At 40.7% G+C, this 25,713-nt stretch overlaps 1 protein-coding gene and 1 long non-coding RNA gene across 2 annotated transcripts in view; one reads left to right on the top strand and one right to left on the bottom strand.

The window, feature by feature from the left end:
* LOC309499101 overlaps nucleotides 1-25,713 on the top strand; it is a 261,724-nt gene that overhangs the window by 86,737 nt on the left and 149,274 nt on the right. The window lies entirely within an intron of this gene.
* LOC309500121 (putative nuclease HARBI1) lies at nucleotides 8,482-9,554 on the bottom strand (the record flags this gene model as incomplete). Its single annotated transcript, XM_082171686.1, has 4 exons — nucleotides 9,327-9,554; nucleotides 9,131-9,246; nucleotides 8,938-9,049; nucleotides 8,482-8,855 (listed from the first exon to the last, which is right to left on the bottom strand). Exons 1-4 carry the CDS (start codon nucleotides 9,526-9,528, stop codon nucleotides 8,482-8,484), a joined length of 804 nt encoding a protein of 267 aa, XP_082027812.1. The 5' UTR covers nucleotides 9,529-9,554.

Genomic DNA, 25,713 nt, shown 5'->3' with positions numbered 1-25,713 from the left:
TAGCCGCTACCAGGTAGCTAGCCGTAACTAGGCCTCCTGTGGCTGGACCCAACAGTGTACCTTTGTAGCAGAATTGACTTGCTATCAGCTAGTAGGCCCAACCGGGCCTCCCTGATAGGCGAGTCCCCAGCTGGCTGGCCTTACCAGGCCGCCTTGGAACTATAACCCGGACTCAGGGCTCATAACTACCAGTTGCTGTCAGGTAGTAGGCTTCTCAGGCCTCCCTGAATGTGAATTCCCACTTAAGATGGTTATCAGGTAGTAGGCCTCACCCGGCCTCCCTGAAGGCGAATTCTCACTTATGTTGGCTATCAGGTAGTAGGCCTCACCAGGCCTCCCTGGAGATAAGCCCCAAGGACAGGCAACTGGACAGCTGGCCTGACTTACTATCGGGTAGTAGGCCTCACCGGGCCTCCCTGAAGGTGAGTTCACTCAGACTGTGACTCTCAGGTAGCAGGCCTCACCGGGCCTCCCTGAATGTGAGCTCTCAGGTAGTAGGCCTCACCAGGCCTCCCTGAAGGTGAGTTCCCCACATGCAGTGGTTATCAGGTAGTAGGCCTCACCAGGCCTCCCTGAAGGTGAGTTCCCCACATGCAGTGGCTGTCAGGTAGTAGGCCTCACCAGGCCTCCCTAAAGGTGAGTTCCCCACATACTGTGGTTATAATGTAGTAGGCCTCACCAGGCCTCCCTGTGAGTGGTCTCCCAACGATGCTGGGTTCTGGAAGCTAGTGGCCGCTTGCTATCAGTCCAGCTGGCCTTATTAGGCAGCTGCTGAAAGCGGGCTTGTGCCCTGGCTCAACTAAAGCGTTCGCCCTCTGCTACTGGTTCCCTTCCGGAACCTCTTTTCTGCCTACAGCCTGGTTTGCCTACCAGGTGGACCATTGCTCCCCTCACTGAGGGTCACTTTGAGTGTTTGGACTCCTGAGTCTGGTTAGACGGTCGTAGGCCTCTCGTGAGGCCTCCCAGTTAGATCAGCCCTTAGGCCTTCACAGGCCTCCTCAGTGTTTTGAAACACAAACACTGGGTAGATCCATGGATCGAGTAGAGAAACTCCCCTCGCTGGCAAGGGTTGTAAAGCACTATGCTGAGTCATACTCTCCAGGATATCCCGTCTCTGAGATCCGGGCCGAGTGGTTCAATGCCTGCTTCGCAGTCCCTCGGGCTGGATGCCTTACTTAAAGGCGAGTGTCCAGAGGCTCTGTCTTCAGACAGACAGGAAGTGGCCAGACTTTAGTGTCTTATGTAGTGACATCAGGTCGGGCCTGCCTGGTGGCATTTCAGTTCTAGGCCCTCGCAGGCCTCCTCAGTGTTTTGAAACACAAACACTGGGTAGATCCATGGATCGAGTAGAGAAACTCCCCTCGCCGGCAAGGGCTGGAAAGCACTATGCTGAGTCATACTCTCCGGGATATCCCGTCTCTAAGATCCGGGCCGAATGGTTCACTGCCAGCTTCGCAGTCCCTCGGTTTGGATGCCTTACCTAGGGCAAGTGTCCAGAGGCTCTGTGTTCAGACAGACAGGAAGTGACCAGGCTAAGTGTCTATGTAGCTGACGCCAGGTCAGGCCGTCCTGGTGGTATTTCGGGGTGAGTACGTTCCCCTGAATAGTGACTGGCTGGGGTTCCTTCGGGTTCCCTAGCCACATTCCCTAGAAGGGACCCCTTCTATTGGAAGCTGTGGTTCCAGGCCCTAAGCAGGCCCGGGTAGGCCTTTCATTTAACTCTGTCTATGGAGGTTTTCCTGTGAGGCTTAGCTTGGGCTATGACCGTAGGGAATGCTGTCACTGACAGCCCAGTGTGACCTGAGGGTGAGTGGTTCTAGCGTTTCATTTTGAATTTGCTGGTTCTGACAGTTGTCACTGCCACCTGGCATGCACTCCCCTTAGCATGGTGGCGTTGGTATATCGTTCCCCAAAGCGTCATCGACGCAGTCCGAGTTCCCTTTCGAAAGGGAACGTCTCAGGTTACGACTGTAACCTATGTTCCGTGAGAACAGGGAACGAGACACTGCGTCTCCTTGCCATGCCTCGGGGCCTGCCTGCCAAACAGTCCCTTCAGACGAAAGGATGATTGTCATGTTTGCAAGGCGCCCTTATATACTTCCAGGTCGCACGTTAATCATTCACATTAATGATTCACGGGCTGTCGCCGGTCAATATGATTGCCGTGATTTGATTGTGATTTCCTGTCACGCCTGAGGCGTTCCCCAAAGCGTCATCGACGCAGTGTCTCGTTCCCTGTTCTCAGGGAACATAGGTTACAGTCGTAACCTGAGACGTTTTTCTCCATATTATACATAAATGGACCAAGGTGAACATTTTAGACATTTTAGGCAGTTGAATATAACTTATGTTCTCAAACACTCAGGAGAGGCCTTACCAGGGTCTCTATTGTGGCAGCCCATCCAGATCCAGCAGCACCACCCAGGTCTCCCTGCTCAGCTGAACAAAATAAACAATGCACAGAAATTACTTTTGTTCGTGCCGACAACAACTTTTGTTAATCAGCCTTCGAATGCAACCTTCGAAGGATGCAGCCCCTGAATTGGGACACAGCTAATGTGTTATGTTACTTTTGCATTACTTTTTCTAACCAGAGGGGTATTACACAAAAGTAGAATTAAGAAAGCCAGGATAACAGAACAGTCGCGGCTTGACCTAGTTTAATCAGTGCATCCTGGCTTAATCCGTTGCACGTTTGCTGAGCCAGGATGAGAACGCGCGGATATGTCAAGCCAGGTGTGTATAGTTTGGATAAATGCGCGTTCACGGCATTCTTAAAAAGATCACGAAATAGATCACAGAATCACCGATGCAAAAATGGACAAAACCCGTGCGGCATACTTTTCGCCAAATGAGCAACAGCTTATTATGGAAACGTATGAAGAAGTGAAACATATAATATGTAAAAAAGGCAATACAGCTGCTGTAATAAAGCAAAGAGAGAATGCCTGGCAAACAATAGCGGACCGATTTAATGCGTAAGTAGTCCAAATAATCAGTGCTCCACTGAAACCCTCATAATTACAATTCAAGGAGTTACTTGTCATTTTCAAAAATAATTGTATACTTTGCCTTAAATGTGACCAGTGGACATGCATTTAACATGAAGAATAATTGCAAACACTTACCCACTATGTGCATCTATTTGATCTATTTAGTTTATTTTATGTCTATAATCTGTTTAATCTTTTTATTCTTATCTATTTGTATGTAGGTTTTGTTTCTAATTGATTTGATGTAATCTAGAATCAGATAATTTGCTCTATTTTTATCCATCTAATCTATTTTATCATTTGTATCTATCTATTCCTCTTAAAGAACAAACATGTCTGGCCAAAAAAGGACTTGGCAGCAAGTCAAGATTAAATGCAAGAATATTTTGCAGGCTGGTAAGTGACTTGTTTGCTGAGAACATAGGTGACATGTTTGCTGACATTTTATTGTCTGTGCTGATTTTAACTTGCGTTAACAACGCAAGGTTGTGGGTTCGATCCCAGGGGATTGCACATACCTATGTATAAATGTATAGGATAATGCAATGTAAGCCGCTTTGGATAAAAGCGTCTGCCAAATGCGTAAATGTAAAATGTAAATGTCATACAAGGTACATTATTGACATACTACTGCACATGGAAAATATTGAAATCCATATATATTTTGTTATGTGGACTGTGTGACTTTGCCTTACCTTGCAGTGGCTGGTAACACCCTTACACTTTTGGAGCCACCAGACTATGATTCGCCGGTGAGTACTTTTTATTAAATCATAGGCTTTGCATGTCCTGTCAAAAATATCAATACAAGTATTGAATATGGCAGAGGGAAGCCACATCTACAGCAGTGGAGTGCACTTCTGCCGATGATGAGACCGTGTCGCTGGACTCCAGAAGGCTCGAGGTATCATGTCAATTTTGTGGAAATAGACACATTTAGACACAGACACATCAGAAGTCAGGGAAGTGGTACTAATAGAAAATATCATTTGTTAAAGGATCCTGACATTGGGCAGCCTGATAAGCAGCCTGGTAACATAGTGAGTATTGCCTAAAGTAAATTTACATTATGCAAAAATTCTGCTATGCTAACTAAAAGGTGTTCACAGAATTCACAAACTGTCAGATATCTCTACACAACGCATCTTAAGAGACAGATCGAGCTGACAGAAGTCAAGATTGATGTGAACAAAAGAAAGCTGCAGGACATGGACCTTGAGATGCAAATTAAACGCAAGACACTGAGGAAACTAGAACTGGAAATCCAGAAACTAGAAAGAGAAGTAAGTGACTTCAGTTCATACTGTAACTAGGGTGACCACCTGCTAATAAGCCCAAGGGGGGACAAGGGGTATGTTTCTGAGGGACAATGTGGGACACTGCCTGGCGCGGCGGTGCCCCCACCCGATGGGCAGACTCACTGATAGTGGTTTACCCATTTCTAGCACATACCACCTTACATGGTATAATAATAATGCCCTATTGCCCTAAACATGTGTAATTGCTGATCTATGCTCATGAATAGGCCAACCAATGTGTATTTTTTTTCTAAATAAAGATTCATTATATTTTGAACATTCAATGAATTGACAGATGCACTTCCACTTACGATTTACTTTAGCTATTTAATTTTATTTTTCATTACAATTTATTCACTTTAAATCAATTATAATATAAAATTATAGGATCAACAGGAATTGTAGTTGCTCAACACCACAGGAACAGTTTAAAAAAAAAAGTCTTAACTCACAACTCCAGAGGTTCACGGAACGAGAAGGTGGAGGAAGGATGGTGAACTTGCATGTGTTAGTAAAGGCAGGTGCAGGAAAAAAAAAGAACTATTCAGTGTTCTGGGGACAACTTTAGGACTTTGGGGACACCTTTATGACTCAAACCTTTTCACCAGCATCTGAATCAAATAAGGAAGAAAGATAAGAGACAGAATTAAAGCAACATTCATTTTTATGATAAGCTTCCAAATGGTTTTCCAGTATAGACAGAGGAGTGCAAACCCATCACCATCACAAGGTGACAACTATACAAAAAGGTGCCAAGATACAATCCTATGCAAAACAATGACATATTTTGACCTAAAAGTCTACTGTTTCCTAAAAGTAACACATTTGCACCCCTGTAGACAGTCCACCAATGTTTAAAATCAATCAAACTTCATCTTAGACAAATGGGGTCTTAACTAGGTTTCTTACCTTCAGGTTTCTTCTTGAACTTGTATTTCTTGTTGGCGCATACAGCATTGAGGATAACCTTCTCTTTCACTACATAAGTGTAGAAGTCCTTGCAACTGAATGTGAAGTTGCTCTTCACCTGGACTTCTGACTTGATGAGGTTTACCGAACATCTGTTCCTTGTGTCCGTCCAGCATCCTGTCATCAGTGAAAAGACTCTCTCCACTGAAGCATTGGTGATTGGTACACTCAAGAGGAAAGAAGCTAATGCTGTCATGTTTGGTGTGTGTGTGTGTTTGAGTAAGGTGGCCCACTTCTCCACGACTGGAGCTCCAGACTGCACGATGGCCTGTTGGTGTGGGAGAACGACACAATACTCATCATATAGCGCATCCATGTCCAACTTCTTGCTAAGCTGCAGGACCTCTACAGCTTCACAGAGATCAGAGAAGTTGAATGGGCTCTTCTTTAGTGCCAGGCTAGCCACTTTCTTCTGGTAGTTGGAGTCTGAGAAGTCATAGCGCTGCTCCAGGTAGGTGAGAGAGGACTGGTAGAAGTTGCACATGTCCTCTCTGAGCACAGCTGCCTGTCTGTCTGGAAACTGCTGGAGGAGTACACCCGTCTGGGCCCCAAAGAAACCATCACTCTGTCGTTGCTGTAGCTTGGTTTTTAGGGTGAACATCATATCGTAGAGCTCACAGACAGTCCCATCTTCTCGCTCCAGCACCAGCACAGTGTCGTGGAAAATCTTCAGCGCATTGCTGAGGAAGGACAGGTAAACCTAAAAGAAGTAAGGAGAGTCAATGATCCTGTGTGCTGGCACTGTTTGCATTATCATCATTTTTCTAATCCCTGTTTCATGTAATAATATTTAGATGAAAAAAAAAAGTTGAGTGCAACTAAAATTAATTACCTGTAGATCAAGGGGGTTGCCCTCACCATCCTGGTCATCCTTGAACAGCCGCCATAGTGACTTTGGGCACTGGTCCTCTCCCAATGAGAGAAAGTAGGTCTTGATAGGAGCCCAGCAGTCGTGAAGCCTCTTCACTGCAGGCCACAAGCTCAGCCATCTTGTGGGCACATGTCTTATCAGGGACTGGTACTCTATCTCCACAAAGGTGTAAATTGACTTAAGTTCCTCAATGCGTTTGGCAGATGAGGAGAAGTGGCTAAAGGTCTTGTTGACGACATTTTCGATGTCGATATTTAGCCGATCTCCTGCGTATTTTGCACTGTTGTGAATGATGTGGGCCACACAGTGTGCCTTCAAAATGCAATTGTTGTTCTCTTTCAGTTTCTGGAAGACAGAATTGTATCTCCCGTAATTCAGACTAGCATTGTCAGCTGAATACGCAGATATCATGTCTAGTCCCAGTCCGTTTTCCTCCAGCTTGGTGACTATCTGGTTGTGGATCGCAGCAGATGTTTCATCACTGTCATCATAGAAATCAAGGACCTTCGTCTGTACTCCCAAGTCTGGCGTCCAGTAACGCACTGACAGTGGGAAGAGCTTGGTGGTCCCATGATTGGAGGCATCTGAAGCCACTGAGAAGAATGGCGTGTGGGCTGTGGAGACACACACACAGATGGGATCATTGGGATGAACTTAAAAGAGATTCTCTAAAAACAGATTATTATAAAAATACAAGATACTGCTTTACTGTTTTGATCATTATTGATTTTATATAAATATTATCTATAGAAATATTTATACATTTTCAAAAATTATAGTTGCTTTTGTTTGTTTAGTTTAAGAGATAACGAATAGTGAAATGTTGCTCACAATCATGTAAGGATACACAGAGCCTGGTTTCACGAAGGCACGGATGAGCAGCATTATGTTAGCTAACGTTAGCTACTGATGCAATTTCAGTGAACTGAAGGAAAAGTTGACTTTTGAACATACCAGTAGTAGAAGAAGATGATTAGCTAACTAACGTTAGACAAATAGCTAACACACAAGTCAAGTCATCTTCATTTATATAGCGCTTTTAACAATTTAGATTGTTTCAAAGCAGCTTTACAGAGATAAGCGTATAATTTACGGTAACAGAGATTGTTCTGGCTTTATAGCGGTTGTTTAATACACAACAATGTTACATCCATGGCATGAACATAACTTTAACTTTACCTTTGGTTGTTGCCTCTCGTTGCTCATTCAGTGGTCTTCTGAGGACTTTCAAGCAATCTTCGACAGAGGCAGGGGCAAGCACATCTGTGACAATGGCTTCTGCCTTCGTCCGACCCCAGGCCATCCTCTTGGCAATGTCCGAGTCCGGATAAATCGTTGGGGCTAGCTTTGTGCCACAATCTCCTGCTCGATATGATGACGTAGCGTGTTGGACAGTGTGATACACACTCGTCACCTCTGCAGCAGTCACTTTGTCAGCTAGAAAGTCGTTTTTAGGTCGGAGGAAAGCATCCATAGATTTGGATGTCTCTTTCTGTTGGACACGTTTCTTGTGAGTCTCCGTGAGTCTGTGTCGTTTGACATCGTATTCCCCTCCATGTCCGATTGAGAAGGACGTTTTACAAAGGTCGCAAAACGCCCTCTCGCTATCCCCCTCAACACATCTCAGCCACAAATATTCGTTTTCCCAGACTTTATTGTACGCACACCTTCTCTTTTTAATTGATGGCAGTGCCTCAGACTGACTCTCTTTCTCCATTTTTCGAGTTGGAATTGAAAGCGCGCGCGCATCTAAAAGTTACTTCCCAGTGTGTCTGTTATGCGCGTGCGTGCGCTGTCATGACAACAACCTAGTCAGCAGTTCAGTTGAGGGGAGGGTGTGGCTGTGGCAGCAGTAGCGTGCTGAACTGTCAAGTAATGTTCGTTTGGCTGCCTGGGGCTCGAGGATTTTTCAACCTAGAGGTCCACTTGGGGTTTTACGGATGAGCAAACATTGATTATGCGTGACACGGTCTCAATTTGCGGGACGCATGAATTGGGCTTCAAACGCTGTACGCGCACGCGCTACGCGGGACGGGTGGTCACCCTAACTGTAACCATGACTATAACACAATGTATTAATCATCATAATTTTTTCTCTCCAAAGCTCCAAGCTGACAAGTGATAACAGCAAAATAATAAAAGAAAAATATTCCAAAACCATTGTGTTCTTGTAACTTTTTTTATGAATGTCAAGTACACTTTATAGTTATTAATCCAGTGAAGTGGAACTAGAATTTGGGAAGATAACCACAGTGTGTGCTACCGATGCCAAATAAAATGCATGTACACATGAAAAAGTTATATAGCCTACATTATCCTTTATTAAGGGATGAGCTCAATCAAAACTAAATTAACTGAAATAATTTGCAATGTATTGTTCTTTAACAAGTCTACCATTTCTGTTATCTGGGAATATGGCAGCATTGTCCCAATCAACATCCAAAGCAACTCTGGGAGCCCTTTCTTTTCTTAGGCTGGCAATATTGTGCAGCACTGTGCAGGCAACAGTCACGTCACATGCTCTGTCTGGGGAGACCCTCAGGTGGTGCAGGCACTGAAATCGTGATTTTAGGAGGCCGAAGGTCATTTCAATTTGAGCCCTGGTTTTGGCATGGGCATGGTTGTAAGCTTGCTGTGCTGGGGTTTGGGGGTCTGTAAGGGGAGTCATCAGAAATGTCTCACAGGCATAGCCTTTGTCCCCCAGCAGCACACCAGAGAACTCACCTGTGAATACAAAACATAATTCTTACAAGTACTGTACTCTTGATGTTCAAGGTGCTTAAAAAAAAAAAATGGGGTGGCTTACCTAGAGAGAGTCTCTGGTAAATTCTACTGGCCCGAAAGATTCTGGAGTCATGGACTGAGCCAGGCCACTTTGCCTCTAAATTTGTGATAAGGCAGTCAGCATCACAGATCATCTGTAAAAATATATAGCATATTAAGGTCATTTAATGCACAGAATAATTATGTAGCTGACAGTAACCATAACTCATTCTTACCTGAACATTGACACTGTAGAAGGATTTCCTGTTAACATAATCTCCCTCATGTGCCCCTGAGGGGCGTTGGATACGAATATGGGTGCAATCCACTGTACCAATTACATTAGGAAAATCTGTAACACAAAATAATGAGTGTCATACTGTGACTGTGCTAATGTAACATTTTGTAGTAATCTGTTATTATTCGTGTTACCTGCAATCTTGTAGAACTCCTCCTTGATGTGGATGAATCTTCTGTGACCAGGGAAGGTGATAAATATGTGCACAAGAGATTTCAATGCCAGACTTATATTTCTTATTGTGCGGCAAAAAGTGGCTTTATTGAGGTTTTCTGCATCACCGACAGAATACAGAAACATGCCACTTGCAAAGAATCGCAGTGCTACGCAGACCATCTGTGGGACAGTGAGAGCATGGCTCCGTGCTGTCCTGTGCTGTATGTTTGGACCCAACAGCCTACACAAATATCTGATGCCATCACCTGAGAATCTGTACCTCTCGTCTGAACCTATCTGTACCAGATATTCGTCTGAAAAGGCCAATGGGTCTGCCCTATCTCGGAAAACTCTTTCATGCCTGAATGCTCGTCTGAGTATTAAAACTTCCTCATCAACTACATCATCCAACAAAGGGCAAGCCATTGTGAATAGGAAACACACAAATCTTTAGTATATATATATACTACATATTGACCTCGTTACGGACTTAATTGAAACCACATTTGCAACTTCATGAGCCATTTCTTATTATCTCATCAACTAAAATAAAATATAATATATTGATATTTTTTCTCATTCAACAGTACATTTCTACTCTATACTTGCATTTATAGATATACATAGTCTATATTCTATTTCTCATATTGTATAGTATAGTTCTTTTGCACTGTGTTGGCATTCATTGTGGACAGCAAAGTAATAATTGCTCAGGAAAATCTGCTTTCCTCACTGGGTGAGACAATAACGCTTTAATTCTCGAATAATATATATATTCATCAAACCTCTGACAGTGAAATGAACAGCAGTTTTCAATAATAACTAAAATAACAGTACGCATACTTAGATGAATGACAGTATATCTAGTATTTTAATGCAGGACCATGAAGTGACTAAAACACATTATCTAGTAGGATTTAGGGAGGAACTAGCCGATAAATCACTAGGATTAATCTTAGCCTGCATGGTTGTTAGCCTGCTCCGGAGCAGGCTAGCTGCAAAGTGTAAATCTCCATAGTAACTTAATGTAGATTAATTTAGCCTCCCTTCATGCAACCGAGTCAGGGCTAAATTCAGCCAGGATAACTGGAAAATCCCAGCTTAATCCCTTATCTTGCTTTTGTGCAATACCCCTCTGGGCTTGGCTTTCTTGTTTATTTTTAAGAACAAATAAAAACAACAAAAAGTTCTATTTTTGGTCAATGTAGAGGCCCTTTCACACCAAAAGTGAAATGAATAAGCCTCAGGCTGAAGGTAATGCAGATTCAAGTCTGTACAGTAGAAGACGCAGCTCAGACAAATCTTTCAGCAGTGCGGCTATTCTAGATTGCAAAAGAATAGGATGCAGGAGAAGAAAGTTCAACACTCTTACTTCAGCTATTAAAAAAAATGAAAAAAAAGTTTGTTTAACTAAAGTTATTTCTGTTTATTTGCATGTTTGAACTGGATCAGAAAGAGTGCTTACTGATATAGAAATTAACTCCCTTTGGAGTTGTCACAAGCTGGGCTCAAACTCAGGTCTCAGGAGTGGAGAGTAAGTGTTCTACCACTTAGCCACAGAGGAGGTAATGTTGGACCCAAACGAAACACTCAGGGCAAAACTCCAGGCAAGGTAGATTTATAAAAAAAAAAAGAAAAAAAAAAAGGTACTTTGCAAGTCCAAAAAAATCCAACAAAAGTACTTCTCACAAAGAGGTATTACAAACAGATAATCCAAAATAAAAGGAAAGAAAAATAACTCCACGAGGGGAGAATAACACAATCAAATAACTCAGAATAGCTTAGATGACTTGGAAGGACTCAAGAGACACAGCAAGGCGACACATAGCCAGGACTCAAAAACCGAGTGAGGAACAAGGGGAAAAAACACAGATTAAATACTCTAGGGGAAACAAGGCACAGGTGACCTGGATAACGCTAACAAGGAAGAACTAAAGCAGAGGGGAACACAGGTGACCTCTAGAGGCATGGAGACAAACAACAGGAGGCAGGATGCTGACAGGAGTGGACTTTGTGATTTCTAATTTTGCAGATCTTTTTCATGCTCAAACAGCAACATCATACACTAAAGAAAGTTGAAAATGAAAAAACAATAGGTCCTCTTTAATACTACAAAATCGTTTTTTCTTTTTCATTTAGCTTAATTTAATTACATAAGTTATATAATAATTAAAATTCAAAATATGCAACTTTAATTAATTCAGTTTGTCTACATGCTCCCAAAGCTCTAAAATGATGCAACTGTTTTTAACTTAAAAAAAAAAAAGAGAGAGAGGTTGGTTTCTGTTTTTAAATTGGCCTGCAGGATGCACTTGGACTAAAAACTTTTCATATAAACTATACTCTTAATTGCTCTCTGTGCTGACACAAATCCCCTATTACAAGCAAACCCAGACCTACAGAGATAAATAAAGGAGTAGCATGTCCCAGGGTGCAGCAGGAATCCAGAATAAGCCTGTGAGATTTTATTCCACTGTGCCAGAACATATTGAGCAGTGCCTGTGGCGGTCTTCTTTGGGAGAAATTGCAGAAAAGAGAGAGTGCTCTCACCTCCAAATATGTACCTGTCTAGCTCCTCTCTCACCAGCTCCACTCCATATGTCTGTCTTTTTCTAATTTCATACCTCCGGGTCATTGAGTGATACACAAGGAATGCATGAGAACTAGTCCAGTCTGGGTGAACAGTTTCTGAACACTGCACGGGTACGTTATTTGCCCTTTGTGTTCCAGCCTCCCCTCGCTGTGGCAAGGGTGCAGTGGGTTATAATAGTTTGCTAAATGTTTAGGCATTGGGGTTGTTAGGTCACTTTCTTCATTACATTGTGCTCAGGGGCAGATGAGCCGGATGACCTTCAAATGTAAAAGTGGTGCATTGGCTAGAACAAACAGGAACAAGAAGCAACTTGCTGTGTCATGACCAAATTAGTTTAACAAAATCGAATAATAACTGTGGCTCCTTGGAAATATTAGCCTGACGTCGTCATACTCAGATTCTAGTCAGAATGTGAGTCTGATACTGCTCCATTGAGCTTTGATTATGGGGCGTGTTTCAACCGAACCAGGAAGGAAAATGCCTCTGCACTCAATTGGATAGACCTATAACCAATCAGAGCAACGGAGTAAGTGATGTATGTTTTTCATTCATGTTTCCGATCGACAAATGCCTTGATCGTGGTTCTCTGTTCCTCTTTTAAAATGAATGCGCTGTCGATATCTTCTATAACAGACGCGATGGCGGAATCTACACATAATGTTTTATAAACAAAGTTCGAGAGGAGCACGTTCAAATAATCAATCCAATCAACTTGTCATCAAACAATGACCGTCTGGTCTACACTATCAGCATGAGAGGAAGCATATATTTATTCACTTTGTCAACTCACCTAACATTCCATGACAGTTTTCAGCATCCCTCCACTCACTCTCGGCCTGTTCTTCCACAGCCTGGAATACGGGGGGAGCACTTTGGGTTCGGGCGGAATACCGAGCCCGCCCTCTCCTCGGACAGCACGCCAAATATGCATTTATTCTATCTGACTTATTTGTAAGTGTGAACTCGTGAAATAACAATTCTCCAGCGGCAGTCATCTGTGTTGTAAACGAATTCAACCCAAGCGCTCGTTGGTGACGTGGATGATTACGTTACGTTGCTCATCTGTCCATCATCGTATAAAGCCCGCCCTGACAATTTGATTGGTCCGAACAATTTTTGTTCGGGCATAATAGCTCCTCAACGGAACGAGTCCAGACCGAACTTCCCGACCAAAAAATGTTGTGGGCGGGGCTAAATTCGGCTGGCATCCAGGCTATGGAAATATGTGACTGGCTACATTTCTGCAAAACCTGAAATACTGCTGGGTAACAGTTCGCTGCACTTTTCAGGTGACTGATCCACAAGAGGTACAATATTTTTTCTCCATTGCAGTTGCATGAAATGTCATGCCATAAAAATCCATGCCTGTGGGTACATTTTTGTAAAATTACATTGCATTCCTTGTATCACATTTAATGATATTTCATAAACAAACTTTGGGAGGAGCATGTTCTATTTAAGATCTGTCCAATCAACATGTCATCAGCAATTAACACTTCTATCCTATCAGCCGAAGAGGAGGCATATATATATATATATATATATATATATATATATATATATATATATATATACACACAGTTCACTCATCTATGTTCCATCAGGGCGGCCAACTTTTGAGTTTCGCTTGGAGTGAGAATTATGGAAAGGGGGGATGTAAAAAAAAACTTCCATCACAATAAGTGTATTGTGATTGTCAAAACAATTGGAAACTAAACAGAATTTAGTTTATTTTTTGTCCGTTTTTTTATTGCTCAATAACATAAGAAAATTGTCAAGGAATTACACACAAATACATGAACATAAAAAAATAAAAAATAAAAAAACAACATAATTTTACAAAACCAGTGACAATCAAAGGATGACATGGCAAAGAGATATGACAAGAAGGCATACCCTACAATTGTATTGACACAATAATATAGTATTGTGTAATATATAATATATTAAAGGAAAGCTTTTAAGTGCATGTATTTTCTTTAAATATTTCTTCATAATATTTTATAAATCTTAGGGATTTTTTATTATTTATGTAACGAAGAGATTTAAGAAGTGAGATTAATTCAGTGTCAAAATAAGGATAGGACAGAATACCATTTGCACAATTTTTTTTCATGGATGAAGAATTTGTCATATAAAATAAAGAAATTAACAATGTACTCAAGGGGTTTATTTGTATCGTCATTATAACAAAAACAAAAAAATAATGTCTTGATTGTAAAAAGATTGTGTCCCAATAAAGATTGTGTCCCACTGGCAAATAGGCCCATGTAAGAACCAAGGTCAGACCAAAATTGTTTGGATATCGGGCAATCATGAAACAAATGTTCAAATGTGTCCTCTGCTTGTTTACAAAAAGAACATGAGCTGTCAATGTCCAAATATTTAGAAATATTAGAGTTTACAGTATATATTTTATGTAAAATTTTGAAATGTATTTCCTTAGCTTTATTGGACATACAGTATTTCCCAGGTAAGCCAGGCCCTTTTCCAATCTACTGTATATCTTCTACCAAAGATACTTTTTTTTTTGGTTTTTTTTTAAAGATTTGGCATATCTATTAGTACATTTCTTGTCCAAAAGATGGCCAAGTGGCTTTTAACCAGATTAATTAACCCAGGTGAGATTGCTTTAACCATTGTATTAAACTCTTTTGAAGGAATCTGGAAATTGTGGTAAATCATAATAAATTGCTTATAAGTAAAGAGGTTACCCGAGTCATCAAATAAGGAGAGGATACAGTTAATATCATTTTGGAACCACCTGTGGAAAAATAAAGATTTATTTCTGACAGTGATATCACTGTTATTCCATAACAGTGTTTTATGAGGTGAAAAACTGTGAACGTAACACAGCTTACAAGCAAGGAGACACTTGATGAAATCTGGACAAGGAAATAGCTTAGACGGAAAATAGTTACATTTTAGAATAAAGGAGAGACTACCAATTTGATTAAATATTTGGTTGGGGATAAAGTACCAAATGGATTTTGGATTGGCGATACATATTTTAAGCCAATTTATTTTAAAGATATTTATCATGTCAGAAAATTCTAAAAACTCAATGCCTCCATCTGCTCTTGTCGTTAGAGAGCACTTCTTAAAAAATTTTTTTTTTTAAATCCTTTCCTTTTAACCACATCACGCAATCCCTTGGCATTAACAGACAAAACAGACAAAGACCTAAACGTAAAATCCATTAGAACAAATAACCATGAACAAACTGGAAACTGAAAGGGAAAATATTCTTAAAAACCCACAAGAATTTAAGAAACATTTAGTTCAAACTACAAGGGAGAGGTGGCTAACAACTTATCAAACATATTAAACACTGTGCAAATACGGCACAATATACCCGTTCAACAAAGAAAGAAAGAAATTACCCAATTATCAAAATTCTAAACATCTCAGTCTGGGTTAACTTTGTTTTAATTAAAAATAATAATATTAATGATGCAAGATGGCGTCTCGCAGACGGCGGAGGGAGAACATGACAATGCCTTTCCATCATCCCTTGCCGGACCCAGATGATGAGCTGTATCCACGCCGTCATTTAATCCGTTGCGACTATCTGGTGCCATTTTACCGAAGATGTTAATTACCACACTCCTGGCATCCTCCCTGCTTTTTCTTTGACCCCGTGTATCTTAAGCAGCCACCTCCAGCTATAACATCTGCACTCATACAGACCGACCCTCAGGGATTTATTTTCCTCTTTCAAAGTTTGTATCTCGCTATCAATGCATTTCAATGCTTCATTGTGTTGCCCCTCATCCAGTACCAGCTGATGAACCGTCGAGGAGAGACTTTCAAGCAGTTTAGATGTAGAATCAGTTGTCATTTCAATAGTTGCAATTTTTTTTTAAGTCTCATCATGTTTTGCAGACAGTCCTCGTATCGCAGATAGTATACACGCATTTCCGTTGCTTCCTTCTGGAACTCTTTCCTTGTGACGTTTGGTTTTTTTGGCCAACGGTTTCACGGGAGTATCAGGAAAGGGAGTACCAAGAGCCTTTTTATCAAAGACTGGCGCCAAATCATACACCTCTAGTGCTTCACCCTCGCTCATCGCGTCCATCCTTCTGAGGTTAGAGAAAGAGTTCTGAGTGTTCTCTTTTGTTCCCGTAGGAAACACAGTTCGAATTTACATTAAAGATTTGCTTTCCTTTCATTCTCCTCTTAGATTTACCCATATAAATCACATTTCACAGATATAATGACTGTAGCTAAGTATTCTGTGCAAATTAAATGAGAAAAGTGGTAATAAATAAGATGTTTCACCACATCACCTTAGCAGCCCACACTTACGTGCCCACCTATGATGACGCCATCTTGGCCCCCCACAGAAACAGAGTTGAGTGACAACATACAATGTTTACATTGTATAACTATATTTCATCAAAATATATTTTCATAAAATTGTATTCATCAGCCATTTCAAAGGTGAATTTTCATCAGCCATTACTTGTTCATCAAAGAATCCTAATTTTTTATATATTTTTTAATCACAGATTATAAATATATATATATATATATATATATATATATATATATATATATATATATATATATATATATATATATTAAGCAGCACAGCAGTTTCCAACATTAATAATAAATCAGCATATTAGAATGATTTCTGAAGGATCATGTGACACTCAAGACTGGAGAAATGGCTGATGAAATTATTCTGCATCACAGAAATAAATTATATTTTAAAGTATATTAAAATAGAAAACCATTATTTTAAACTGTAATAGTACTTTCATAATATTACTGTTTTTTTTTCTGTTTTTTTTATTTTAAAAAATGCAGGCTTGATGAGCATGAGATTGTTTTTTAAAAAAACATTAAAAATAGTAATGTGTCCTATCTTTTGACCGGTACTATATCCTGCCTCGATTGCTCCTGTCTGCCTCGCTGCCTGCTGTGAGTGTGTTTGCTTCGGTGCTGTAAGCTCCGTCTTAGCCTCGTATTTCCTTGTTTTGAACCATCATTTACTACAATTTCTAGTTGTTTATACTACTACTAAATACAGCTTACCCAACATCGCTAGCTTCCGTTACTACTAGCTCAACACGCTAGTAATTCGCTAGCCTGTTAACGCGCCACCCGTGCGCTCAGCTATTTTTATTTATTTATTTTCTCTCGCGCGCTCGCGCCTTTGAGTTCATAAAAGCTCAGGTGAGTAAGAATCACTCAACAAACACGGTGAGTAATGTCTTGTCCTGTTATTATCATGCGTCGCGTCTGAATGCGTTGTTGTTTTTGGAGCTCTATCGATTTGATTTATAATTCTTGATTTTTCTCTCTGCCTCGCTGCCTGCAGTGAGTGTGTTTGCTTCGGTGCTGTAAGCTCCGTCTTAGCCTCGTATTTCCTTGTTTTGAACCATCATTTACTACAATTTCTAGTTGTTTATACTACTACTAAATACAGCTTACCCAACCCTGACATCGCTAGCTTCCGTTACTACTAGTACAACACGCTAGTAATTCGCTAGCCTGTTAACGCGCCACCCGTGCGCTCAGCTATTTTTATTTATTTATTTTCGCTCGCGCCTTTGAGTTCATAAAAGCTCAGGTGAGTAAGAAACACTCAACAAACACGGTGAGTAATGTCTTGTCCTGTTATTATCATGCGTTGCGTCTGAATGCGTTGTTGTTTTTTGGAGCTCTATCGATTTGATTTATAATTCTTGATTTTTCTCTTTAAACTCGCTTACAACGAACATTTTCTACTTTTCCTCACTGAGAAGCACTACTGCTCAAACCTCATTGCTACAACGCGGACTGTTGAGCAGACGCGGTCTCAAGCCTATTAGTGATCCAACGCTGCATACTCTTAAAGGTTACGTCCGTGGATCACGGCTGAACGCGTCTTCTCCACACTCACTTACAAACAAACTTATAATATAAATTAGCATTAATATTGATAGCATCACTGGTAGCTTCGTTGCTAACTCACTGTCCATGAGTGAAAATGGCGAATATATCAGATGTAAGTAGTCTACCGTTTGGTGCAGGTGAGGACACATTTGAGCTGCACGCACTGCAGTCTGAGCTGGAAGCTGTTGAGAAACAGATCCACAACCTTTTATTGAGACAGGCCGAGCTGAGAGACCGGTGTTTGGCTCTTGAAACATCACGCGCCGATGCACACAAATCAGTGTTTAACGTTACTAACCCGCTGACTCCGACCGCGTCTACTCCGTGCGTTCCTCAGCATCGGTCGCAATCAGCCATGGTCTCGTTCACTCCGGCTCCAACACGCCACCACGAAGCCTGGGTGGTTCCGCAGCGGAAGACGCGAGTCAGGTTTAGACCAAGACTTTCTCCGACCCTCCCGGTTTTCGAGTTATCCACACAAAACCGCTTCTCCCCTCTACGCGAAACAGAACGCGATGCTGTGATCATCGGCGATTCCATCGCTCGGCACGTACACGCTACGTTAGGTAAAAGTAAGATGCAAAGTCACTGCTTTCCTGGTGCTCGTGTTTCTGAAATCGCTGCTCGCGTTCCCGAGATCCTGAACGGTGACGAGCGCGTCGGAACTGTGGTCCTGCACGTGGGAGTGAACGACATCAGGCTGCGCCAGACGGAGATTCTGAAGAAAGACTTCAGGAATCTAATCGATACGGTACGCAGCACATCCCCTGAAACAACGATCATTGTGTCAGGACCGCTTCCCACGTACCGACTAGGACATGAAAAGTTCAGCAGATTATTTGCGCTAAATGAATGGTTAATGTCATGGTGCAATGAGCAGAAACTGCTCTTTGTAAATAATTGGACGCATTTAATTTAACGCATTAAAAATAGTTCATTGTTAGTGTACTTTTACATAGCTATCAAAGTACACTAGCAATGAACTATTTTTAATGTGTTAAAATGTACTTGTAAGAAATACACTAAAAAACTCTTCTGTCTATTTTTTCAAAAGTATATATTTTTTTAATGCACTAAAAATACATTTTTAAAAAATAAGGCTTTTAGTATACTTTATTAATTACACTTAATTACTATTTAAATTAAAACATACTTTTAATTAGTTTATTTATAATGTATTATTTTTACAGTTGTTTTTAGCACAAAAAATAAGAATGTACTACAAATTACTTTCTTGTAATTAAGTGTTTTTTTAGTGCACTCAAGTACACTTTATTTTCACCTAGTGAAAATACTAAAGTAGTACTTAAGTGTAATTAAGAAAGTATACTAAATACCATTGATATTTTAAATGTATTTTTAGTGTGTTTTTTTTGTATTTTTATATAAATTTGTGTTTTGTTCATATAAGATACGTACAGTAATCTGTAGTTTAATCATTTTATTAAAGGGTTAGTTCACCCAAAAATCGAAAAGTTCTTTGTATTTAGTCACCCACGTGTTGTTCTAAACCCTTAAGACTTCCATTAACCATCGCATCACAAAATATTATATTTATGATGGAATCTGAGCGCTGGATAAGTCTTCCATTGACTTCCAAGGGGCTTAAACTTGCTCGATCAGAAATCGTATTAAGACATTGTTTGAAATTGTCTAAGTGACTCCAGTGGCTCAACCATCCATTTATCAAGCGACGAGAATAGTTTTTTTGTGCCAAAAACAAACAAAAATAACGAATTTATTCCAATATCCATACTCGTGTTGTGCTTGAAAGTTGTTTACATAGTGTATCTGAGCGAGCTTCTGGGTTCTACGTCACCAGGCGTCACACACATGACCTGCGTTGGCCAATAGTGAGCCTGTGTGGTGACGTAGAACCCAGAAGCACTGCGCAGATAGACTACGTAAACAACTTTCAAGCACAACACGAGTAAATGGATATTGGAATAAATTCGTTATTTTTGTTTGTTTTTGGCGCAGAAAAAGTATTCTCGATGGTTGAGCCACTGAAGTCACTTGGACTATTTTAAACAATGTCTATATGTTTTCTGATCGAGCAAGTTTAAGCCCCTTGGAAGTCAATGGAAGACTTATCCAGCGCTCAGATTACATCATAAATATAATATTTTGTTATGCAATTATAAATGGAAGCCATACGGGGTTAGAACAACACGCAGGTGAGTAAAAACTGAGATCATTTTGATTTTTGGGTGAACTCCTTTAATGCTTTTAGTTTAAGCTTGCCACTTGTGTTATTTTGTTTCCCAACAGTCTGTTTGGACTTTAATAATGTTTAAAAAAAATAAAGTGTTTTTTAAGAAAGAGATGCTTTTTGTTTGTACACATACCATTCCTCCTGTATCCTTTTAAACTATAGGTGTGAATTACATTTACCGGTTATTTTTATCAAATGCATTACATCTAACTTTAAAATGATTATTGTATTAAACGCCTTCATCAATGGTGGACAATTTTAACATTTACATTTTAACAGTATAACTTCAGCATAAATGAGGCAGAAAATGCTACTGATAACACAGTAATAGTGTACTTGACAAAAAAAAAAACCATTAACATTTAAATGTTTTATAAAAGTACTTTTGACATAGTTAAAATACATTTTTACAATAAATTAGTTTCCATAAATATAATATGATTGTATATTCTTATATTTTAAAGAATTTAAAGGTGTATTTAAAAATGTTTTAAAGATGGGTTCTATTGCTCTAAGGGGGGAAAAAATTTAAGCTGAAATAATATTTTAAAATCATGTTTAAGTTCATCTTAAGTTTGTATAAAAATAGCACAGTTGATATATTCTTATATTTTAAATAATTTATAAGTGTATTTAAAAATGTATTAAAGATTTAATCTAAAGATAAAATTAAAGCTGAAATAGTATGTTAAAAGCATATTTAAGTTCATCTTCAGTGTGTCTCAAAATAGCACAGTTGAGTACACTAAGATGATCTTAAGTTTATATTAAGAAGTACTAAAGAACAATTTTTAGTATATTAAGTACAAAATAAGTGCGTGAAAATAGAGCACTTTAAATACATTATGGAAGTGTATTAATTGCACTTAAATAAAATGTATTTTAGTGTACTTTTTTAATCTAGGAATACATTATAAGTATAATTTGTATATAATTACATATTATTATTATTATAATTTAAATAGTTTATTATTGTATTTAAAGATGGTTTCAATTATACTAAAACTGGTAACGAAATACATTTGTTGAAAATATGAAATAGTATATTAAAAATACACTTTAGTTTATCTTCAGTGTGTCTCAAAAAAGCACAATTGAGTACACTAAGATGATCTTAAGTTTATATTAAGCAGTACTAAAGGTAAGCTTTTAGTATATTAAGTGCAAAATAAGTGTGTCGAAAATAGAGCACTTTAAGTACATTATGGAAGTGTATTATGGAAGTGTACTAAAATGTATTTTAGTGCACTTTTTTTAATCTAGGAATACATTCTAAGTATAATTTGTATATAATTTAATATTATTATTATTATAATTTAAATAGTTTATTATTGTATTTAAAGATGATTTCAATTATACTTAAAGTGGTAACAAAATACATTTAAAAAAAATATGAAATAGTATATTAAAAATACACTTAAATTCATCTTCAGTGTGTCTCAAAAAAGCACAATTGAGTACACTAAGATGATTTTAAGTTTATATTAAGCAGTACTAAAGATAAGCTTTTAGTATATTAAGTGCAAAATAAGTGTGTCGAAAATAGAGCACTTTCAGTACATTATGAAAGTGTATTATGGAAGTGTACTAAGTGCACTTAAATAAAATGTATTTTAGTGCACTTTTTTTTCACCTGGGTTACCATGAACCCAGCAGTTGTTGCCCTCCTTTCTCTTCACCAAGACAACCTCACCATTGAGGATTATGTTGCAGAGTTTTGTGAACTCTCTCACCTGGTGGACTTTAATGATGTGGCTCTCAAAGACATTTTTAGGGTAGGTTTGAATGAGCCTGTTTGCTCCCAGCTACCTGGGGGAAAAATTCATTGGTCTCTGGCACAATACATGGACTATGCCCTATTATTGAGCGGTTCCTCATTTACTGTGGGTTTTGAGGAGAAGCCCCACAAACCCACAGTATCTGCCAAGCCTGAGCCACTTCACGTCATGCCTGCCAAGCCCGAGCCACTTCACGTCATGCCTGCCAAGCCTGAGCCACTTCACGTCATGCCTGCCAAGCCTGAGCCACTTCACGTCATGCCTGCCAAGCCTGAGCCACTTCACGTCATGCCTGCCAAGCCTGAATCTCTTCACGTCATGTCTGCCAAGCCTGAATCTCTTAACGTCATGTCTGCCAAGCCTGAATCTCTTCACGTCATGTCTGCCATGTCTGGGTCTCTTCACGTCATGCCTGCCAAGTCCGAGCCGGTGTCTCCTGACAAGATGGCCGCCGCCGAGCCTGTGTCTCCTGACAAGATGGCCGCCGCCGAGCCTGTGTCTCCTGACAAGATGGCCGCCACCGAGCCTGTGTCTCCTGACAAGATGGCCGCCGCCACGCCTGAACCTGAGCCCTCAGTTATGGCTACACTAACAATAATGGCCACAGCCATATGGTGTGTGTGGTCGGTGCACACATTTGAGCTTCACGTCACGTCTGCCGAGCCAGAGCCTGAGCTTCACGTCACGTCTGCCGAGCCAGAGCCTGAGCTTCACGTCACGTCTGCCGAGCTAGATCCTGTTCACGTCATTTCTGTTCTTGAGCCGTTGTCTGTTCCAGCCCATAACCCCATAGCTGTCCCCAAGAAAATTTGGGGGGGGGGCAGTAGGGTCCTTGATAGGACCATGGAGGCCGCGCCGCCATGGCCACCTGAACTGTCTGGTCCACCTTGGCCACCTGAACTGTCTGGTCCACCTTGGCCACCTGAACTGTCTGGTCCACCTGAACTGTCTGGTCCACCTTGGCCACCTGAACTGTCTGGTCCACCTTGGCTTCCTGCACTGTCGGATCCGCCCTGGCCTCCAGCACAGCCGGATCCGCCCTGGCTTCCTGCACTGCCGGGTCCGCCCTGGCTTCCTGCACTGCCGGATCCGCCCTGGCTTCCCGCACTGCCAGGTCCGCCCACACCTTGCCACGGTCCAGGTCCGCCCACGCCTTGCCACGGTCCAGGTCCGCCCACGCCTTGCCACGGTCGAGGTCCGCCCACGCCTTGCCACGGCCCAGGTCCGCCCACGCCTTGCCACGGCCCAGGTCCGCCCACGCCATGCCACGGCCCAGGTCCGCCCACGCCATGCCACGGCCCAGGTCCGCCCACGCCTTGCCACGGCCCAGGTCCGCCCACGCCTTGCCACGGCCCAGGTCCGCCCACGCCATGCCACGGCCCAGGTCCGCCCACGCCATGCCACGGCCCAGGTCCGCCCACGCCATGCCACGGCCCAGGTCCGCCCACGCCGTGCCATGACCCAGGCCCGTCCACGCCATGCCTCGTCCCATGTCCTGTCCCCCTGCACGGGCCTGGCCCACCATCCCTCCCCCATGACCTCCTCCACTCCACCACCCTCCTGGTCTTATGTTATGTTTTGGTTTTGTTGGGCGTCGGGAGACGCCCTTAGAGGGGGGGATTCTGTCACGGTTTTGGTCTGGTTTTGTTCTTGTCTTGTTTCCATGTCTGTCATGTGATTCCCTGTTTGTCATGTGATCCTGCCATGTCTTGTCATTGGTTTATTGTCTGATCATTGTGCACAGGTGTCCCTTGTTTTGTCATTAGTCTGTGTATTTAAGCCCTCATGTTTGCCATGTGTCTTTGTCAAGTATTGTTTCCTGTAGTCTGCTGTTGTGTAAAGTTCATGTTCATGCTTTGGTTTTTTGTTTTCATGCCACGCCATGTTTTTGTTTCATGTAATTCTGCTGTAGTACAAGTTTAATGTTCATGCCACGGTTTTTGTTTTCATGCCACGTCATGTTTTTGTTTCATGTTTTATTTTAGTTACAATAAACTGCACATGGGTTCTCATTTCTCAACTTGCCTCCAGTGGATCCCTTATTACAGTAAGTCAGTAGCAATACCTTGTAATTAATACGGAACTTTATAGGTAACCAATGCAGTGATGATAAAATCGGTGTTATATGATCATATTTTCTTGATCTCGTAAGAACTCTAGCGGCGGCATTTTGGACTAACTGTAGCTTGTTTATTGAGGATGCAGGACAACCAGCTAATAAAGCATTACAGTAATCCAGTCTCGAGGTCATGAATGCATGAACTACAGTAACTTTTCTGCATCAGAAACTGATAGCATATTACGTAGCTTAGCAATGTTTCTAAGGTGGAAAAAGGCTGTTTTTGTAACATATGAAATATGATTTTCAAAAGACAGGTTGCAATCGAGTATAACACCCAGGTCTTTTACTGTAGAGGATAAAGTAAATGGACATCCTATGATGTTAAAGTTGTATTGAGCGAGGATTTGTGGGCGGTTTTTTGAACCGATAAGTATTACCTCTGTCTTGTCTGGATTTAATAAAAGAAAATTACGCGTCATCCAATCTTTTATATCTTTAACACACTCTGTCAATTTGGAAAATTTAGCGTTTTCATCCGGCCGTGATGAAATATATATTTGAGTGTCATCAGCATAACAATGGAAACTAATTCCATGTTTCCTTATAATATTTCCAAGTGGCATCATATATATTGAAAATAACAGAGGGCCTAATACAGATCCCTGCGGCACTCCATAGTTTACTGGAGTTATGATCGATTTTTCTCCATTTAAATAGACAAAATGGTAGCGGTCAGATAGGTATGATTTGAACCAGCTTAGTGCTTGTCCTTGAACACCAGTATAATTTTGTAGTCGATCTAAGAGTATTGTGTGATCTATAGTATCGAACGCAGCACTAAGATCAAGTAAAACTAGTATTTGTGATTTTAACGAGCGCAGTTTCAGTGCTATGATGCGGTCTGAATCCAGACTGAAACTTTTCATAGATATCATTTTGTTGCAAGAAAGAGCCCAGTTGAGCGGACACCACTTTTTCTAATATTTTAGACATAAATGGAAGATTTGAAATGGGTCTATAATTTGCTAGATTATTATGATCTAATTGTGGTTTCTTAATGAGAGGTTTTATAACCGCCAGTTTAAATGTTCTTGGAACATGACCTAAAGATAAAGACGAGTTAATAATATTGAGGAGAGGCTCTTCCACTACAGGTAACACTTCTTTCAGTAGTTTAGTTGGTATAGGATCTAATAAACATGTTGTTGTTTTAGATGAAGTGATAAGTTTATTTAACTCTTTTTGTTCTATAGTTGTAAAGCACTGTAATTGTTCTTTTGGGGTGATAATTGAAGCTGAATTATAAGGCGCGATTGATGATTGAACGTTTACAATTGTGGTTCTGATGCTTTCTATTTTCTCAGTGAAGAAGTTCATGAAATCATTACTACTGAACTGTAACGGGATATTTTGTTCGGGTGACGTCTGTTTATTTGTTAGTCTAGCCACGGTGTTAAATAAAAACCTTGGATTGTTTTGGTTGTTTTCTATTAGTTTGCGGAGGTGCTCAGCCCTGGCCGCTTTTAGGGCCTTTTTATAACGTGACATACTGTCTTTCCACGCGATTCTAAAGACCTCTAAATTAGTTTGTTTCCATTTACGCTCTAAAATACGGGTTTCTCTCTTTAAAACATGCGTAGTATTGTTATACCATGGTGCTTTATTTTTCTCTCTGACCTTTTTTAATTTAATAGGTGCAACCACATCCAATGTTCTAGAGAGAATGGTGCTCATAGTGCTAGTTAGTTCTTCTAGTTCATCTGTTTGTTTGGGTTCAGGCAGCAGCTGAGACAGATTAGATAAGCAATTTGAGAAATTATCTATGGTGGAT

The sequence above is a fragment of the Leuciscus leuciscus genome (genome assembly GCF_965113295.1).
Source record: "Leuciscus leuciscus genome assembly, chromosome: 5".
NCBI lineage: Eukaryota > Metazoa > Chordata > Actinopteri > Cypriniformes > Leuciscidae > Leuciscus > Leuciscus leuciscus.
Note: the sequence above shows the minus strand (reverse complement) of the source record. Positions and strands in the feature narration are given on the sequence as shown.